Source organism: Natator depressus, chromosome 8 (genome assembly GCF_965152275.1).
Source record: "Natator depressus isolate rNatDep1 chromosome 8, rNatDep2.hap1, whole genome shotgun sequence".
In the NCBI taxonomy this organism is placed as follows: domain Eukaryota; kingdom Metazoa; phylum Chordata; order Testudines; family Cheloniidae; genus Natator; species Natator depressus.
In genome coordinates this window covers 38,142,962-38,161,958 of record NC_134241.1, presented here as the reverse complement: position 1 = coordinate 38,161,958, position 18,997 = coordinate 38,142,962, and the positions used below count along the sequence as shown (strand labels likewise).

General features: G+C 60.0%; 2 protein-coding genes across 6 annotated transcripts in view; one reads left to right on the top strand and one right to left on the bottom strand.

Annotated features, from left to right (window-relative positions):
• FCHSD1 (FCH and double SH3 domains 1) overlaps positions 1-13,807 on the top strand; it is a 29,077-nt gene extending 15,270 nt beyond the window's left edge. The window contains exons 7-21 of one of the 4 annotated variants that reach the window (XR_012640528.1): positions 46-109; positions 389-517; positions 6,064-6,186; positions 6,458-6,553; positions 6,718-6,834; positions 7,146-7,250; positions 9,408-9,569; positions 9,798-9,926; positions 10,179-10,262; positions 10,591-10,768; positions 11,371-11,576; positions 12,497-12,593; positions 13,043-13,110; positions 13,353-13,435; positions 13,712-13,807. Coding sequence is in view for 3 of the 4 variants with exons in the window: in XM_074960807.1 (XP_074816908.1) it covers positions 46-109; positions 389-517; positions 6,064-6,186; positions 6,458-6,553; positions 6,718-6,834; positions 7,146-7,250; positions 9,408-9,569; positions 9,798-9,926; positions 10,179-10,262; positions 10,591-10,768; positions 11,371-11,576; positions 12,497-12,593; positions 13,043-13,110; positions 13,712-13,777 (1,624 nt within the window). In the remaining variant the exon portion in view is untranslated. The remainder of the gene's footprint in view (positions 1-45; positions 110-388; positions 518-6,063; positions 6,187-6,457; positions 6,554-6,717; positions 6,835-7,145; positions 7,251-9,407; positions 9,570-9,797; positions 9,927-10,178; positions 10,263-10,590; positions 10,769-11,370; positions 11,577-12,496; positions 12,594-13,042; positions 13,111-13,352; positions 13,436-13,711) is intronic. The other 3 variants (XM_074960808.1, XM_074960807.1, XM_074960809.1) reach the window with 3 other exon arrangements.
• A 911-nt stretch (positions 13,808-14,718) lies between these two features.
• RELL2 (RELT like 2) overlaps positions 14,719-18,997 on the bottom strand; it is a 51,672-nt gene continuing 47,393 nt past the window's right edge. For both annotated transcript variants that reach the window (XM_074960810.1, XM_074960811.1), the window contains exons 7-8: positions 18,213-18,255; positions 14,719-16,201 (exon numbers count right to left, since the gene is read on the bottom strand). In XM_074960810.1, coding sequence (XP_074816911.1) covers positions 18,214-18,255 — 42 coding nt within the window. In that variant the 3' untranslated portion in view covers positions 14,719-16,201; position 18,213. The remainder of the gene's footprint in view (positions 16,202-18,212; positions 18,256-18,997) is intronic.

The following is an 18,997-nucleotide window of genomic DNA, read 5'->3' as shown; positions in this document are numbered from 1 at the left end:
GAAGGGGAAGCGACCTGAGCACTGATAGCCATGTCCCTTCTGTAGGCTCCGGAAGAGTGACCATGGCATATTCCACACCAAGGCCAGTTTGCAGAAGCTCAGCACCAAGGTCAGAGTTGTTGCAGGCTCAGGCCTCTGGCCAAGGGGGCCTGGCGGGCACGGTGGGGAAAGCCTGACTCTTCCTGTGGGAGGGGCAGTGCTTTGGGTACAGGGCTGCTGGGAGGCCCTGGGACACCATATGAGGGGAGGGCAGAGCCCTTTGAGGGAGGGGCTGATTGTGGGGAGAGGGGGATGCCGGGGCTGATCGGGGGATTCTCCGCAGAGGGCACGGGGCAGCTGGCCATGCTCTGCCCCATTACCCAGACTGTGCTCTCCCCACCACCCACAGTTTTCCGTGCAGCTGGCCGAGTACTCGCAGCAGCTGGCGGTGGCGCAGAATGAATACCTGCTGACGCTGGGAGCTGCCAATGCCCACCTGGGGCACTACTACCACATCGAGCTGCCTGCCGTCATGAAGGTAGAAGAGCCTTGCCCTGCAGCCAGCCAGCCCATCTGCCAGCTGGGGCACTCATGCTCCTGCCTGCCCTAAGGAGCCAGTCTAGGGGCTTGAGATGGGCTCCAGTGACTAGAGGGGAGACTAACAACCCCGAATCCTGGAGCTGTTCCCAGCTGTGTTGCTGCTTTGCTGAGTGCCCCAGCCCCTCTCTCTGCCGCGTTCCCTAGGGTGACAGCATCCTGGGGCCTGTGGAGGTTCCCTGTGTAGCTCACTGAGAAGGCGGGAGCCTCTTAGCCCTGCCCCAGGAGGGTGGCAGAGCTGGGAGCAGAGGCCTTGGGTGGTGGTGGGCTTGAGGTCCTGGAGTTCCAGGTTTGCTTTGGAAAGCATCTGCTGTGCAGCTGGGGCCGGACATGGGCGAAGGCCCTTCCCTCCTGTTGGGGTTCCCCGGAGACCTGAAGCCAGGCCATATCTGTGCCTGTGATATGTCTCCTGTGCAGCTGCCCCCTGGGCTCTGCCTTTGAGCACCAGGGCGTGTTTCCTGGCGCAGAGGGTTTGCTGCATGTACCCACCTGCTCCCAGGCTGGGGATGCAGTGCTCGCTCCTCTTCCGCACGTCAGGCATGGCGGAACCGCTGTGATTCTGGGAGGGGAGGAGTCCAAGGTCGCTGCCATTGGGCAGCCCCAGCTCGGTGTCCCACGGGCAGGAAAGAACGTGTTTGTCATTTAGCGCGAAACTGCTGATGGGCTGAAAGAGATTCCCCAGCACTACAGCAGCCTTCCTGGCAGAGGCTGGGACAGCCCCTACAGCCAGAACTCCTGCCCCCAGTCCTCCTCATGGCATCTCTCACCATCACAACGTTAAACACCCGGGGCTGTAGGATGGGTCTCCGCAGGTGCCAGGTGCTCTCCTTCCTTCGGGAGAGGGGGTACTCTGTGGTTTTCCTGCAGGAGACCCATACGGATCTGGCCGCCGAAGATAGCTGGTGGCTGGAATGGGGGGACAGGGTCTACTTTAGCCATCTCACAGTTCGTATGGCTGGAGTGGCGACCCTGTTCTCCCCCGACCTACGGCCCGAGGTGCTGGGGATTGCCGAGGCTGTGCCGGGCTGCCTGCCGCACCTCCGGGTACGTATGGAGGGGCTCGTGGTCAATCTTGTCAACGTCTATGCCCCAACATCGGGCCCGGAGTGGCTGCATTTCTTTCAGCAGGCGTCCGCCTTCCTCGGCACCTTGGATCCTCGCGAGTGCCTGGTCCTGGGCGGGGACTTTAATACTACCCTCGAGGAGCGGGACCGCTCAGGGACCGAGCAGTGCCCGGCCACCGCGGACGTCCTCCGGGAGATAGTCGACCATCACTCCCTGGTGGACGTCTGGCGCGACCACCACCCGGATGACGTCTCGATGTTCACTTTTGTCCGGGTGGAGGCCCATTGGTCGTGCCACTCCCAGTTGGACCGCATCTATTTATCACGTTTCCATCTTTCACAGGCCCACTCCTCCAGCATCCGGCCGGCCCCATTCTCCGATCATCACTTAGCCACTGTTACGGTCTCTCTCTGCGCAGAGAGTTTGGGGCCGGCCTATTGGCATTTTAATAACAGCTTGTTGGAGGATGTGGGCTTTGTGGCGTCCTTCCGGGAGTTCTGGCTGGCCTGGCGAGGGCAGCGGCGTGCCTTTCCCTCGGCGCGGCGGTGGTGGGACCTGGGGAAGGTGCGCGCCCGGCTCTTCTGCCGTGACTACACCCGGGGCGCCAGCCGACGGAGGGATGCGGCGATAGGGCAGTTGGAATGGGAGATCTTAGAGCTGGAGAGGTGTCCGGCCGCCAGCCCCGAGGATCCATCCCTCTGCAGGGCTTGCCGGGAGAAGCGAGAGGAGCTCCGGGCCCTTGAGGGCCATCGGGCCCGGGGTGCTTTTGTTCGATCCCGCATCCGCCTCCTTCGGGAGATGGATCGCGGCTCCCGCTTCTTCTACGCCCTGGAGAAAAAGAGGGGGCCAAGAAGCACGTCACCTGCCTCCTCGCAGAGGATGGCACCCCCCTCACGGATCCGGTGGAGATGTGCGGGAGAGCCAGGGCCTTCTACGCAGGCCTTTTCTCCCCGGATCCGACCGATCCTAACGCTTGCAGAGTGCTCTGGGACGAACTCCCGATGGTCAGCGTGGGCGACCGAGACCGGCTTGAGCTGCCTCTCACTCTGGCCCAGTTCTCGGAAGCCCTCCGCCGCATGCCCACCAATAAATCTCCAGGCATGGACGGGCTGACCGTGGAGTTCTACCGCGTGTTCTGGGACGTCCTCGGCCCTGACCTTGTCACCGTCTGGGCCGAGTCTTTGCAGAGCGGGGTCCTCCCTCTGTCATGCAGGCGAGCCGTGCTCGCCTTATTGCCAAAGAAGGGGGACCTCCGTGATTTACGAAATTGGCATCCCATCTCGCTCCTCAGCACGGACTACAAGGTCATAACGAAAGCCATCTCGCTGCGGCTAGGGTCCGTGCTAGCGGACGTGATCCACCCAGACCAGACCTACACCATCCCGGGCCGCACCATATTCGACAACCTGTATCTGGTCAAGGACCTCTTGGAACTCGGGTGTAGGGACGGTCTGTCGTTCGCCCTCCTGTCCCTGGATCAGGAGACGGCGTTCGACAGGGTGGATCACGGGTATCTCTTGAGCACTGTGCGAGAGTTTGGCTTCGGACCCCAGTTTGTGGGTTTTCTCCAGGTGCTGTACGCTTCCGCAGAGTGTCTGGTCAGGCTCAACTGGACCCTGCCGAACCGGTCAGCTTCGGGTGAGGAGTACGGCAGGGGTGCCCCCTCTCGGGCCAGCTGTATGCTCTGGCGATCGAGCCCTTCCTCTGTCTCCTCCGCAGGAGGTTGACGGGGTTGGCGCTACGGGAGCCGGGGCTGCGGCTGGTCCTGTTGGCATACGCCGACGATGTGCTCCTCGTGGTCCAGGACCCGGGTGACTTGGCACGGGTGGAGGCTTGCCAGGCTGTTCACTCGGCAGCCTCCTCCGCCCGGGTCAACTGGGTCAAGAGCTGTGGCTTGGTGGTAGGGGACTGGCGGGAGGCGAGCTCCCTCCCACCCGCGCTTCAGGCCATCCGCTTTATCTCAGCGTTTACCTTTCTGCCACGCATCCGTCTCCGCCGGAGAACTGGCACGGTTTAGAGGGCAGGGTGGTAGAGCGGCTCTGGAGATGGACAGGACTGCTCCGGTGTCTGTCCCTTTGAGGGAGGGCACTGGTGCTCAATCAACTAGTCCTGTCCATGCTCTGGTACTGGCTCAACACCCTGGTCCCGGCCCCGGATTTCCTGGCCAGCCTCCGGACGTTGATTTTGGAGTTCTTCTGGTCAGGACTGCAAAGGAGCCTCTGCAGGGCCTGGAGGCAGAAGACATGGACCTGAGTGCGGAGATACTTCAGGTCCTGCCCTCCATCTCCGCACTCAGGTCCATGTCTTCTGCCTCCAGGCCCTGCAGAGGCTCCTTTATGGAGCAGGTAGTCCAGCGTCGAGCATACTGGTGCATGCCTTCCTGCGCCGCTTCCGAGGGCTCCGATATGACCGGCAGCTCTTTTATCTCCATCTGAGGGGTCTTCCGCGAGACCTCTCCGGGCTGCCAGTCTTCTACCAGGACCTCCTCCGGACCTGGAAACTGTTCACAGTGACCAGGTCCGTGGCGGCCTCCATGGGGGAAGATCTCTTCGCGGAGCCCCTGCTACACAACCCCCAGCTCCGTGTGCAGGTGGCGGAGTCCCCCTCGGTGCGCCAGAGGTTGGTCCTAGCGGAAGTTACCAGAGTTGGAGACCTCCTGGACTACGACCGGGGAGACTGGCTGGATCCCCTGACCCTCGCTCAGCGCATGGGGCTGTCCAGACTTCGTACTCCCCTGCGCGTACTTCAGGAGGTGAGGGCTGCTTTGCCGCCCGCTGCTTGGGTTTACCTCGACCGGGTCCTACGAGAGGGCGCGCCCTGCCCACCCTCCACCCCAGGCCCTCCGGACCTTTTCATTGGGCCCCTGCCCCGTGGACCCGACCGACCCCCCCGCCCCTTCACTGCGAGCCGACTACGCGAGCTGCAGCCGGTCCAGTTCTAGACCGCACCAAGGAAACTTCTCTACACGCTCGTGCTTCACATCCTCACCCTCGCGTCCCACCCTGACGCAAAGTGACAGGACCTCCTGCCACCTCTAGAGGGTGAGGAGCCCCGGCGGGCCAGCCTATATTCCACCTTAGTCCCGAGGCCCGCCGGGGATATCAGTTGGCGGCTCCTTCATGGGGCCGTGAGCACGGGCATGTACTTGGCATGGTTCATCCCAATCCCGGACACCTGCCCATTTTGCGGCATGAGAGAAACCCTGGCGCACGTCTACCTGGAGTGCGCCAGGCTGCAGCCCCTATTCCGGCTCCTCACGAATATTTTGTTAAGATTTTGGTTGCATTTTTCCCCTCACCTCCTTATCTATGCACTCCCTGTCCATGGCCCCACTAAGTCGCGGGACCTCCTGGTCAACCTCCTCCTGGCCCTGGCTAAAGTGGCCATCTATAAAACCAGGGTGAGGAGGTTGGCCAATGGAGTCTCCTGTGACTGTAGGGCCTATTTCCGATCCTCTGTCCGTTCACGCCTCCGGGCAGAGTTCCTCTGGGCGACATCCACTGACTCCCTTGATGCCTTTGAGGAACAGTGGGCGCTGTCCGGGGTTCTCTGCTCGGTGTCCCCGTCGGGTTCCCTTCGTTTGACCCTTTGACCGCACTCCTGTCCCTGTTGTTCATTAGTTGTCCCCTGTGATTAATTGGTTTTCCAGGTCCTCTGGACCCCCCCCTTAGGCTGCAGGGGGATCCTTTAGCAGTGGGCGGGCTTCCTGGATCCCCAATAAGGCCAGAACTCCTGCCCTGCCTCCCACAGCGCCCCCTGGTGGGTCAGGCCAGGAGCTGGGAGATCCACACAAGCTCATGCTGTGTTGGGACAGTAGCTTAGGGGGAAGCCCTGCATTTCCTGAGTGCAGCCCTGTCCCATAAGCCAAGCAGCCGTCCCTTCAGTTCTTTCCAGAATGTCCTTTGGGGCCGGCTCAGGAGCCTCAAACCATGGATCAGCCTGAACTCACACGAAGCCCCGTGCACCTCTGACCCCTTTCTCCCCAGCCCCAGCTGGCCTGTTTGCCCCTTCTCCAAGCAGACCTCACTCCAGCTGATCCTGTTGCCATTCACTGGCTGCCTTCTCCCCTGGCAGTAGGGGGCTATCTTGTCCTTTGAGGAGCCATCCTAGTTTTCCTCTGGTCTGTGTGATCATAGAATCTCTGGGTTGGAAGGGACCTCAGGAGGTCATCTAGTCCAACCCCCTGCTCAAAGCAGGAGCTATCCCCAATTTTTGCCCCAGATCCCTAAATGGCCCCCTCAAGGATTGAACTCACAACCCTGCGTTTAGCAGGCCAATGCTCAAGCCACTGAGCTATCCCTCCCCCTGTGCAGCAGAGCTCAGAGGAGGACTCTCCTCTCCTGCGGGCGCACAAGGGCGTTCTTGGGGAGTCCCGCCAACCCTGTCCTCCCCCCAGTATCTGGCCTGATTGTGCTTTTCCAGACCCTGGATGGTGACTTGTACGATCGGCTCCGGGATCACCTGACCCTGGTCAGTCAGACAGAACTAGAGGCCTGCCACGCCACGCAGGAGCGGTTTCGGGGGATCCTGGAGGCCTCCGCACAGGTAATGGGATCTGCCCTGCTTTGTAAGGAGGGGCCAGTCTCGTCCCATCTCCACACCTTGTGTAGTGCTGGCTGTCCCCACACCCCTACCTCCTGGCATGGTGCCAGCCCCCAGGCATGCCTGTGCCCCTGCACCTGGCTTGGATGTGGACTGCCATGGGTCATGGGTTCCTAGTGACCAAGCAGTGACTTGGCCCCGACTGCCCCTACCCCAATCCCCTTCCAGGGCCCAGTGTGCTGCCCTGCTCACCCTCCCCCTGTTGCTCCTGCAGGTGTGCAGGGAGCAGAGCCTCCTCTTGTTCCTGCAGGATAACACTGTCTTCGCCCCAACTCCTGAGCAGCAGTTCCAGCCATCGGGCGCCGACCAGGTAAGACAGGAGGCCGGGCTCGCGTAGCAGTGGGGACAAGGGACTCCCTGGCAGAGCTCTCCCAGGGTGGTGCCAGGCAGCCGGAGAGGTGCACCAGGGGCCTGTCTGAGGGCTGGCAGCAGGAGGTGGCAGGGTGCACTCTGACCTGTGATACTCTGTCCTAGGCGCGCCTCCTGGAGGCGAGGAGTGGCAGTGCTGTGGAGAGCGGGCTGGAGAAGGAGGCTCGGCGCTGGGCCACCCGGGCAGCCAGAGACTACAAAATAAAGACTCATGGCAAACAGGTGAGTGCCTAGGGCTGCCCAGCTGAGCCCCAGCCCTGGGTTCATCCCAGAGCAGAAGGAGCATCCTCGCTGCAGGGCTTGTCCTGTGCCTCCGGTGGGGGACGGATCCACTTCTCCCTGCCCCCCAAAAACCTCTCTACTCTTGTGGGGCATGGCCAGGAGGTCTCTGGCCTCGTCAGGGGGAGGTGAAGGCAGCCCCCAACCCAGTAGTCCCGGTCTCTCTCCGGGGCGGAGGTCTGGGGCCAGTGGGGTTGTGGTGGAGCCGCAGCCCCAGGCGGCAGGGGGGCTCAGTCTGGCCTGGGCTTGTGCAGGTTCTGCAGAGGATGGAAGCCAGGAGGCAGCAGGCCCCTGAAGCGGAGACGCCCGGCATGGAGAGAAGGATGGAAGAAGTGAGCGAGAACGTCCGGAAAGCAGAGGTGGGTCTGGCAGGTGGGGGGCAGGTCGGTAGGGCTGCGCATCCCTCTGGCTACTGGCTTTGTTCCATGTGCACCACCTGTACTGTGCCCACTGGTTACCCATCCTCCGCTCCTGTGCTGCTGCTCCTGTTGCTGGTCAGTGCACCCAGCGCCGCTGCTGCTGTATGCAGCTTGTTCTGCCAGGATTTGTGCCCACAGAGCCTTCCGTGCAGCTGGAGTGGGAAGGACTGGCCAGGACGTGAATCTCAGCAGCAAGGGGGGTAGACGGGCTGGGTAACACAAGTTCCCGACACGCCATGCTTCTGTGGCAGCTGCAACGGGGCCCCACAATGCACAGACAACGCTGTCGATAATGCTGCATTATGAAAGCATTGTGGAGAGAACATGCTGCTTGCCACGTGTGTTGCTTAGAATCAGCAGGGTGGCCCTGGCTTTCCCTCTGCCCCTTAGCAGACGTGCTGGTCTGGGATTACCCGGCCGTGAACTCTTCTCAAGGCGACAGAGCAGCCTTGAGCTCTGTCCTCGGGTCTCTGCTCCACATGCAGCATTGCACGGTATTTGAATTGGCTTTTTCTTACTCTCATGTCTAGGGCCTTACCAAATTCATGCCCATGAAAAACTGTGAAATCTGGCCTCCCTCTGTGAAATCTGGTCTTGTGCGTGCTTTTACTCTATACTATACAGATTTCACAGGGGAGACCAGCGTTTCTCAAATTGGGGGTCCTGACCCAAAAGCGGGTTGCAGGGGGGTCACAAGGTTATTTTAGAGGGGTTGCGGTATTGTCACCTTTACTTTTGCGCTGCCTTCAGAGCTGGATGGCCGGAGAGCAGCAGCTGCTGACTGAGGGCCCAGTTCTGCAGGCAGCAGCGCAGAAGTAAGGGTGGCAATACCATACTGTGCCACCCTTACTTCTGTGCTGCTGCTGGCGGCGGTGCTGCCTTCAAAGCTGGGCTCCCTGCCAGCAGCCGCCGCTCTCCAGCTGCCCAGCTCTGAAGGCAGCACCGCCACCAGCCGCAGCGCAGAAGTAAGGGTAGCAGTACCACAATAACTTTGCAACTCCCCCACATAGGTGCAGGAACTAGGGATGCAGGGGGTGCTGCCGGCCCAGGGCAGCTGGCCCAGGGCTCCGGCTGCCAGTCCCACCCCTGGAGCTTTGCTCCCGGCCTCAGGTGGGTGGGGGAGTGGACAAGGGTAAGGGGGGCTGGCTTTCAGCACCCCCACTTTTTAAAATGTTCCAGCGCCACTGCTCCCCCACAACTCCTTTTTGGGTCAGGACGCCTACAATTACAACACTGAAATTTCAGATTTAAATAGCTGAAATCATGAAATTTACTCGTTTTAAAATCCTATGACCGTGAAATTGACCAAAATGGATTGTGAATTTGGTAGGGCCCTACTCATGTCACTAGCAACAGTCTGGCCCGGCATCTCTAGCTCGTGCCATGTATGGGGCATGCATCTCTGCAGACTCTTAGCCCTCTGTGCAGCCCGCTCTGGCCACAGTGAATGACAATGGTCATGTAGGGGCAAATCTGGCATGCCTAGTCCCCTATTATTCTGTTAAACTTCATCTAGTCTGGGTTGAAGCGGGGTCCAGGGTGTATTTCACACGCACTCATAGATTCCAAAGCCAGACGGGACCATTGGGATCATCCAGCCTGACCTCCTGTATAGCACAGGCCAAAGACCTGCCCCCAAATCATTCGTAGAGCAGAACTCTTGGGGAAAAAAACATCCAAGAGGGTTGCGGGGAGGAGCAGGGACAGGGCTATTCCTTGGAGACACAAGTGGAGTTGCATAAAAACATGATTCCAACTTGAACAAGACTCAAGCCCTCCCACCCCCTGCCCCTGCCCCGTTAGGGTTGTCAACCCTCCTGGACTGGCCATGCATGTACTGGAATCGGCTTCGATCTCCTGGTGGCTATTGAAAGCAATCTGGGAGATTTTAATAGGCCGGTAAAAGTCCAGTCTGTTGTTGTGATTAGAAAGTTGGCAACCCTACCCCCCCATGGCTCTGGCACCAGCTGATGGCCCCGGCCCAGCCCTGCTGCTGGGGCAGGAGGGACTCCTCATGCTGGCTGGCTGGGGACCCAGGCCCATGGCAGGTGCTGAGGCCTGGGCTGACTGGGCACTTGCTCTCCCACTGTCCCTAAGGTCAGCAGAGTAAAGGCCGATGCCCGGCTGGCATTGCTGCGCCAGGCCGGCCTAGACGTGGACACCTGGCTGGCAGGGGCCATGGGGCAAGTCCTGGAGGAGCTGGAGCAGGAGCGACGGCTGAGCGAGGCCCGCAAGTCGGACAAGGAGTCGACTCCCACGGTGAGAGCTGTCCCTGTGCTCTTGGTTTCCCATCCGCCCCTGAGAGCCCAGAGCGCCCCTTCCGCAGGGCGGAGCCCTCTGTGCCAGCGGCTGTGGGGAGCGGGAGCATCTGCTGCTGGGGTGGCCTGGGCCAGGAGTGTAGACTTGGTCCTGTGGCGGCCCCGTGTGCCCAGGGAGTGGCAGGGCGAAAGGGTGCAGGGTGCTCTCTCATGCTGGGTTTGTCCCCAGGCAGAAGAGTTTGATCTGGCAGAGTTTGACGATTATGATGACAATGAGGAGCTCTTTGAGGATGCTGGTCTCTGCCCTGGCACTGCCCGCATCTACCCATCCACCTGCAGGGTGTTCTTCGGGTACCAGGTAAGGCCCCCACCCCAGGGACACAAGCCTAGCACCCAGGAGACCTCTGAACCATGCAATGCTCTTTCAGGGTGCTCTGGATGCTGAGTGAAGGGCCCTGTGCCCCAGGCTGGGGTAATGCCTGCTGGCAGCAGGTTCTCTGCTCCCTCCCCCCAGGCTGGGGCACTGCATTCCTCCAGGAGCTTGGCAGCCGGAGCTGGCTGCAGGGAGCACTGCTTTCGACTTGTCCCATGGCTTTTGTCCCTTGTGCAGGCCTGCCAGTCTGACGAGCTGTCCATCCGCCAGGGCGAGGAGCTGGAGGTCATTGAGGACGGCGATGTGGAAGAATGGGTTAAGGTGGGCACAGGGCAGTGGGGGTGTGTCTGTGATGAGGGAGGGGAAGAACCACCATGGGCACATCCCGTTCCAGCACAGCAGCTGGTTAGCCTCCTCCCTCGCTGGAGGCAGCACCGGAGAGAGCTGGGGAACGCTGGCTCCCTCGGGCCTCCCTCCCTCCTGGGCGCTGGCCCGTGACCTGGGATGGGATGGGGGAGCCTTGGGTTGGCTGCCCTGGGTTCTCGTGCAGGAGTTGGGTTGGCTCAGGGCTGAGTCCTTGTTGCCTGGGCCCGGGAGCTGGCTGGGTTCTCCTCACTCGGCTTCTCCTGCCCTCGGCGGCTGTCTGTAGGCTCGGAACCAAGCGGGGCAGGTGGGCTATGTCCCCGAGAAGTACCTGATGTTCCTGGACGCTGTGGGGAGTGAGCGCAGGGCGCTGACCGGGAGCTGCCAGGAGGGCTCCTCCGAGACTGCCTTGGAAAGGGAGCTCACTAGCATTATGACCATGGACCTGGTGCTGGAGCCAGGAGGTAGGTGGCAAGCCCTGGGGCTCCGTGTGGGTGCACTGGGACAATGGGGTTGTGTCCACATGTGGGAAGAGGGGTGCCCTGGCCACACGCAGCTGGGGAAGGAGTTCAGTTCCCAGGGTCCATCCCTGGATGATTGGGGACCAGCAACTCTGCCTGCAGCGTGGCTGAGGGGGGCTGGCCGCTGGTTTGAGCACATGGTCCCAGTCCTGTGGCCACTCCTGCCTGTCTCCCCTGGGACCTTTGACCAGCACTTCCAAGAGTGGCCCCTGACTTAACAGGCCTGCCATGGGGCATGCCCAGGGCCTGGTTCCCGGGGTGCTCGGTACCCGCAGCTCCCCCTGACCTCGATACCCGCAGCTCCCCCTGACCTGCAGAGCCAATGGGGGCTCCTGGCACCTCTGAAAAGCCCAGTGCCTCCACCTGGGATCAGCATTTGCCTAGTCCCCCTGAGCCTTGGCACCTCTGCCTCAGTGTCTCTCAGTGTCAGCAGAATGGGCTCAGACCGTCCCACGCTGGGCGGAGGCTGTTCAATGTCTCTATGTGCTGAGCAACTGTGTGCCCGGCTGGCGCCAGCTCTGCCTGCTCTCTCTGGCTGCCTGCAGCATGGCTGGTGCGAGCCCTCTACGATTACGAGGGGCAGAGTGTGGAGGAGCTGACCTTCCCCGAGGGAGCCATAATCCGAGTGCTCCCCAGAGAGGAGGGGGAAGTGGACGATGGCTTCTGGAAAGGGGACTTCAACGGGCGTGTTGGGGTCTTCCCTTCACTGGTGGTGGAAGAAATAACTGGAGCCATAGGAGTGGCTGGGCAGGTTGGTCTCCACTTCCCCTTTCGCCATTCTCAGGCTTGGCTGTCTGTGTCCCTCTCTCCAGGACAGACTGACAGAGACAGGCCCCGATTCCCAGCATTGTGCCAGTGGCCTAGAGCAGTTGTAAGGGCGGACAAGGGCTCCCTGTTCCCAGCCCTGTTCAGCTAACATGGCTACTGGCAGCTGGCTTCAGAAGTACTGAAGTTCCCTAGTGTAGACAAGGCCTGTTCCCTGTTCCTCCCAGGACCAAACCAGGGTGTGGATTGAGTTTCCCTGTACGCCTAGGAGGGGGCACTGCCTTGAATAAATTCCTTTCCAGGCTCTGCTTCTGGCTCCTGGTCACTGAATTCCCATGGGAAGACTCTTCCCCTAGCCTGGGGACTTTGTCTGCGTGGGGCTGTGGGTGTGTGGGGCAGGTGATGGGCCCCTGTGATTGGAAGGAGCCACCCTAGCCTGAGACGGGAATGGATTGCTGAGCCGGGTGGGGGGCACCAGTGAATGGCCAGGAAGGTCCTGGGAGAAGTAGGTGTGGACAAGTTGTTGGTGGAAGGTGGGGAGTGTTGAGGGAGCTGTGGAGTGAAATTGGGGGCTGCGGTGATTGGGATGTATGGCTGGGATGTTGGGGGTCTGGTGGAGGGTTGGTGGGGCACACCGGGGCACTGGAACTAGGGGTATTGAGCGTGCAGCAGCTTGAAGTAATAGCAAGTGAGTGCCTGGCTTCTGTCATGCACAGGGTTACAGTTCAATGGCTTTCAGCACCTCCTCTAGAAATTGTCACAGCGCCCTAGGGTGATTGGTGGGTTTGAGGGGCATGCGGGGTCTGTGTGAGCAGGGGCACTCTAAGGAAGGTGGCGGGAGCAATTTCCATAGTATGAAGGCCCCAAAATTCTTTAATCGCGGCCTGCTTGTGCTTATATTTCCAGGAGCTCCCATCACCATCTCCTCCAGCCTTCTCCCCTCCAGTCCTTGTGCCCAGTGCCAGGCTGGGCTCCCACCCCCTTCCGGAAGTGCTGCTGGGAGGTGAGTGCCTCACGGGGTGCTGGCCTCCCGCTGCTCTAATGATTTGCCCCAGATGGCTCCAGGGCATTGGCCTAAACAGAATGCTCAGAAGGGGGCAAGACTAGGGTTGCCAGCTCTCCAGAATTGTCCTGGAATCTCCAGAAATTAAAGATTGTCATGTGAGGAAACCTCCAGAAATATGTCCCCTCAGCAAGACAGCAGGCGTTTCTTCTGTGCAGGAGCCCCCAATGGCAGCCGTGGATGGAAAGAGGGTTCCTGGTGGGAGGGGTATTGCTAGGGCCGCTTGGCGCGTGGGGTGTCTGTGTTGTGGAGGTTGAGGGGCTAGGGAGGGAAATGGTGAGGATGGAAAGAGACTGGGCCCAGCATCTGGGGGGTCCCTGCTGGGCTGGTGTGCAGGCGTGTGGAGAGCAGCCTGGTGTCCTGCCATTAACGCCAGTCTGTGTTCCCAGCCTGCAGGCAGGAAGGTGCAGCCAGTGGACCCAGCTCTCCAGACCTGGGAGCAGCACGGATCCGCCCGGTAAGAAGCATTTGCAGGCACAGGATGAATCACGTCTGCCCCATCCAGGGGTTCGGGCTGGTGCTCACAAAGTGGCGCGTGAGGACAAAGGCTTCCTGGGGGGACCCATGAGCCTGCCTCGGCTCCCAGCAGCGTCACCCCGTTACTTCCTCCCAAATGTCCAACTCTCCTCACCCTGTTCCGTGCTAGCACCACAGCCATCGTCCAACCCTAGTCCCCCTGGCCTGTCCTCTCTCCCCTAGCTGCGAGTCCCTCCTTAACCCCTGCCTCTCCATTGCGGCTCCACGGTTTGGGGGTCTGCAGCCAGGGATCTCTGCTGAGCTTGGTAAGTAACGCAGCCTCCGACTGTCCTGTGCTGTTCACTGCCCCCAGCCCTCCCGTGGGGACCGCAGACATCGCTGTCCCTCACAGCCTGGAAGCTGGGGAGGGGCCCCCGTAATTACACCTTTGCCTGGAGCAGCTTCTCCTCTCTGAGGGCTGTGTTCCTGCTCCCCATGTGCCCCGTGTATGAGGAGGGAGGGTGGGGAGATGGCACGGAGCGGGGACGCGTGGGTGCAGTGCAGGGGCCTTGGCCTCTTGTAATCAGTATCTCTCTCTGCAGCTGCGAGCGCCGCCTCCACCCCCTGCCAAAGCCCCAGAACCCGAGCCTGAACCGCGCATCAGCTGATGCTACCCAGCTGGGAGCGCAGTGTGTCGCCTGAGCAAAACTGCTGCCACCGACTTCACCACCCTGTGGGTGCGCTGGCTTCCTGCTGCTTCAGAGCCTTCCCACTCCTCCCCAGCCAGCAGCAGAAATCTGGGGATAGTCCCACGGCGGGGATGGGGGTGCTGGAGCTTACCCCTAGTGCGGCAGAGAGCCTGATCAGCAGCCCACGCTGCCCGTCTGCACCCCCACGGGCTGATCATTCTGGAGGGGTCCTGGGGGAGCATAGTCCCAGGGGAGGGCAGAGCGCTACCAAATGCATACTCCTCACACCCCCAGCACTGAGGGGACTGGACAGTGGGTCCCCCACCCCAGGAGACCTGCAGCGGAGGGATGGAGAAGTACATCTGCAGCCACTTCCCTTCCAGGCAGCTGCCAGCAGGGTGCTCCCACCCTTAGGCTTGGAGTGGGAAACGCATCTGCCAGGAGGTTGGGGGCCTGTAGCCAGTGCTGTCTCCCTCCTCCTTTCACTGCCCGCTTTCAGCTGGCTCTCAGTTCTGCCAGACCCCCTGTCAAGTGCTGTCAAGTGCTGAGACCAGGGGCCCTCCCACCTGTGGGCATGTGAGGGTTAATCCTGCTCTTTCAGTGCGGGGTATCTAGCATCTCTTGCGCCCATCCTGCCCCTCCCTGGCTCATCTGCTGGTAGCTGGTATTTCTGCACATTCCCCGTGAAAGACACCGAGAGACCTGCCCTGTGCCCTGTTCCTAGAGCAGGACTGCAGGTGAGCGCAGGACAGGATGGGAAGAACTGCACTGGGCGCCAGCACACTGTGCCCCTCTTTCTGCAGGGCCCAGCAGCGGATGCTTCTGCTGAGCAGCTGTGTTCAGGCTGGACCCTGGCTGCCTTGGCTGCCTTCCGCCTGTGCTGGGGATGGCCTGGTCACTGGGCCCCAATAAACAGATTTCATTCTGCACGTGTGCTCAGCAGCTTTAATGGTTTCAGCTTGTCTATTTACAGTGGGGTTAAACACCAAAGCCAGGCCCCAGCAGCTGGGCTGCGCGCTGCTCTGGTCACCACCAACACACTATGCTATAACACACACCAATGTAGCTACAGGGAAGCTGCTTCCATCCTGCTCTGACCCCTTCTTCCTAGCTAGGCTGTGGAGAGCAGGATGCTCCTGCCCCTCTGCTACAGCGCTGGGTGAAAGTCACTTCCACACAGTCTGCCCCAGCCATGGCCCAGGTCCCCTGCCATGGAGTCCCACAGCAGAGCTGGTCCAGGCAGCTCCCCTCTGCTCATTGGGCAGCAGCTGTGCAAGGAGTGGCTCAGAACAGGAGATGGTGCCATTTGTGGCTCTGTCCTTGCGGAGAGACTGCTGTACCAGCTCTGCCAGTCCTTGGCTGGTGGTAGTCTGGGCAGTGCCCCCTGCCGGAGGTGGTGATTGTCTGTCTCAGCTTGCTTTGGTGGGGCCACACACAGACAGACCCTGCCTGAGCTGCACCAGATGCTGTGCTCTGCGTGGCACTTAGCTCTCCAGGCAGGGGCTGGTGCAGACACACTGCTCCTGCCATGCTGGGCTTGGCTTGCTAGGGCTGCTCACAGCAGCCGGTGCTGGTCAGTGTGTGAATCCTTGCCCTGGGCTCGGCATAGGCTGCGCTATCCCAGCTCTGGCCCCTTTGCACTCACTAGCTGTCTCAGAATGGCAGTTCCTAGAGGGTGCCCAGCCCTGGGCTGCTGGAGACAACGCGGGTTATGCTTGAAATGGCAGACACTAGGAGAGGGCAGAGCAGTTCCTCCAAGGGGTGAGCTCCAAGCTCAGCACCACAAATGACTCAGAAGCACTGGGCCCTGGGTCACCCCTTGGGAGGGCAAGTGTCGCTGAAGCACCATGGCTGCGAGGTGGAGCTGGGACTGGAGCCCAGTGTCTATGGCTCAGTCCTTCGAGCCCCAGAGTGAAGCGCAGGGCTGAGCCGGTCCAAGTGCCCCAGCTAGGCAGGGTCACAGAGCGGGCGTCCTGCCCAGTCAGCTGGTGGAGCTGGGAAGATCTGTATAGCAGCAGGGTGCAGGTTGCGGAGCTGGGCCTGCCCAGCATGCTAACGCCAGGCTCATGGGGCTGGTGATTTCCTACCAGTGCCAGTCTGGCTGGGGGAGTGGAAGGGTTCCCCAGAGGGCCAAATGTGGGGTGTCCCCAGGGCATGGGGCAGCCTGCACTCTGAGGGGGGGCACATGGGGGGCTGGGAGCTCCGGTGACTATTGTCGATGGGTATGAGTCTGTCGCCAAGTACAGTCGTTTGTTTAATGAAGCAGCGCATCCATGCGTCGCTCTGGCCATGCCAAGTGCAGTTTAGCTCTTCTGGGCCAGGGTTTGCCTCTACTGTTCCCCACTCAGCTCCTCGCGCTGAGCCTGCCTTGGGTTGGCTGTGTCTGTGTGGGAGTGGAGAGAGCTGCAAGAGGAAAGAATGAAGAGAAACGTGTCAGGCGTTGGCTGCAGACGGGCCCCTCTCCTCCCCAGGGCTGCCACTGGCCCTTCAGAAGCTGGAGTGCTGCTCTGGCTAGTGCTGGTTAAAGCTGGCACCTGAGAAACCCCCGGAGAGGCAGGACTGTCCTGGGCCATGTCCTGCCAGTCAGTGGGGAATTCCCAGGGCGCTCCCAGCTGTAAACCTGGATTCAATCCCCCTCCCAGCCTGGCCATCGCTACCACCTATCCTGCTTCCTCTTGCTACTGGCACTGGGCCACCCATGCCAACCTTCATCTGGCTCTTGTCTTGCCCTTTGGTTGGCAGGGCCCCTGCTCTATCAGAGAGAACAGTGGTGAGCAAAGCTGGGCTAGTGTCTGGTCCCTGCTGACCCATGTCAGGGTACTTCTCCCTCCGGCCCCCAAGCAACACCCTTCAAGAGCCTTGACTCTTTCCCAAGAAGGCTTAGAGCCAGCTGAGCCCTAGCCTTGCAAATCACACCAAGTTTCTGTAGGCCAGGATGTGGGGAGGAGGAATTCACTGCCCCCGCCCCTTGTAGCTCTCCGACCTACTTTTCTCAATGCTGCAAACACCAGTACCTCTGCTGGCTCCCCGGGTGCCCATGGGCAGGGTTGGGGGGAAAGCCCAAGGGCATGGCCCACACAGTAGGTCTAGGAATCTGTGGGCACAGAGTGCCTGCAATAGGAGGGAATCGGTGGAGACAGGGATCTAGGAGAACAAGGTCCCCACAAGGGGAAGGGCCGGCAGGCACAGAGGCCCAGATCCTGAGAGGTATTTAGGCTCCTAACTTCCATGGATTTCCCCATAAAATTGTGTCTCCAGGCAACGGAGTTTCCTGTCTGCTAAGTAATTTCCTTTAGCTTTGACCATCCCACGTGCCATGCTGATGGAGTGTTTGTGTTTGTGCTTGTGTTTGTGCTCTGCCTGGGCCCTGCCATGCATAGGCGTGTTCTGGGTTCCTATGCTGACACAGCTGTAAGGCTGCTATGGGGAAGGCACATGGGAACGGTGAGGACGGGGATTGACAGTGTAAAGGCAGAGAAGCCCCTTGTCTGCCTTGGCAATCTCAACCCAACACACACGCTCCCCTGCTGTCACCACCAAACACCCCCCTGCCCCTCCATGAGGTAGTCAGGATTCTTGTTCAGGACACCTTGTCCCAGCTAGGCCTAGCTTGAGCCGCTGATGTGGTTCCTGCTGCCCTTATCTCATGGTTCAGGTGTCTCAGCAACAAAGCGAACACAGGGATGTAAGAGGGACAGAGATAATGCAGCCCACTGCTGGCACCTTGCCTGCATCCAACCTGCACCGAGCCTCTGTCTCTATAGTGCGCAGCTCTGATGGCTTCCAGCCAGAGGGATCCCAGCAACATTGGTTATGGCTTCCTCCCATCCCCAACACTTCACTTGCCACTGCACTGCAGCTGCCTCTGGAGTGACACGCAGCAGCCTTGCACAGGCATGGGGAATGCTGTGTCTGGCTGAAAATGCAGTGGCAGGTCGAGAAAAATAGAAGCCGGAATTGTGCCAGGAGGCTGCGGCTGATTTTCCTACTCCTGAGAAAAGCACCAGGGCATCTTTAACCACCACAAGAGCATTACACCACCCCACTGCAGCTAACTGAGGGCACTGGGGGTCAGTGCTGCCCGAAGGAGATGTGTGCCTACTGCATCAGCAATTCCATTTCTTGCCGCACCCGGGAATTCCTTGGAGCTCTCTTAACGCAGGTGTTTCCAAGGCCAGGGCCTGCTCAGCATGTGACAGTCATGAGACTCACAACCTGAGACAGCATGGTTGCCCTTCGGAGTTACATCTTGCATCACTGACACGTGTCCATACACAAACATGTGCGCGCGCGCACACATGCACACGTGCACGCACACACGGACATATGCACAGACACGCATACACACGCACATACACGCACGCACAAAGTCGGCTCTGGTCCCTGCTGCCAGTGTCTAGAAGGTGGCACTTACGTCACACCGTCACTCCTGGGTCGTGCGCCGCAGAGTTCTGCTCCTGAGGGAAAGGGAGACAGAAACATGAGAGACAAGACCAGAGAGCATTTTGTAGCTCATGCTACACAAAGGAGACGGGGAGTGCTGCAGGTTAGGATGCGGGACGCTGGCAGAGCTGTGCAGGGCCCCCCTCGCTGTGAACAAGATGTGTCAAGAGTCAGGTGCAGCGGTGGCGCTGTGTGAGGACTAGTGCGATAAATTTGCCCACCAATGTACACGTAAGCAGGGTCTGAATGAACGCTTCCCTGACAGCTAGCTGAGAGGGGAAGAGACTTGGGTGTGTTTATGTGAATACAGTTTGCTCCTGCTCTGTTTACATATTCAGCAGAATACAGTGTGTCAAACTGGTGTTGGGTACAAATCACTTTAGTACTGAATGCAAGGGTAGTGAAATATGGTTACCAATGTTGTAATTGTTGTACGAATACAGGAAAGCAGGACTGTGCTTAACCTGTCCCAAATGGAGGGGGTTTCACCCTCACCTCTAAGAACCTTGTGAAAGCAGAGGCTTGAATGTCAGAGCCCTGTGAATGAGGGGTGTGTGCAGGGTTAGAGTCCTGGTATTGTGATCAGGAGCTGGAATGATCTTCTTCCTGGGGGTTCTCTCTCCCCTGGCTTAACTTGTTCTTCCCCACTGTTCAAAGACTGGATCTAAATAGGCTTCATTAGGAACCAATTTTGATATTTTAATTGTTCAATCAGAGCTGAAACCAGTTGTGGTAGGACTGTGTTTCTGCTCTGCT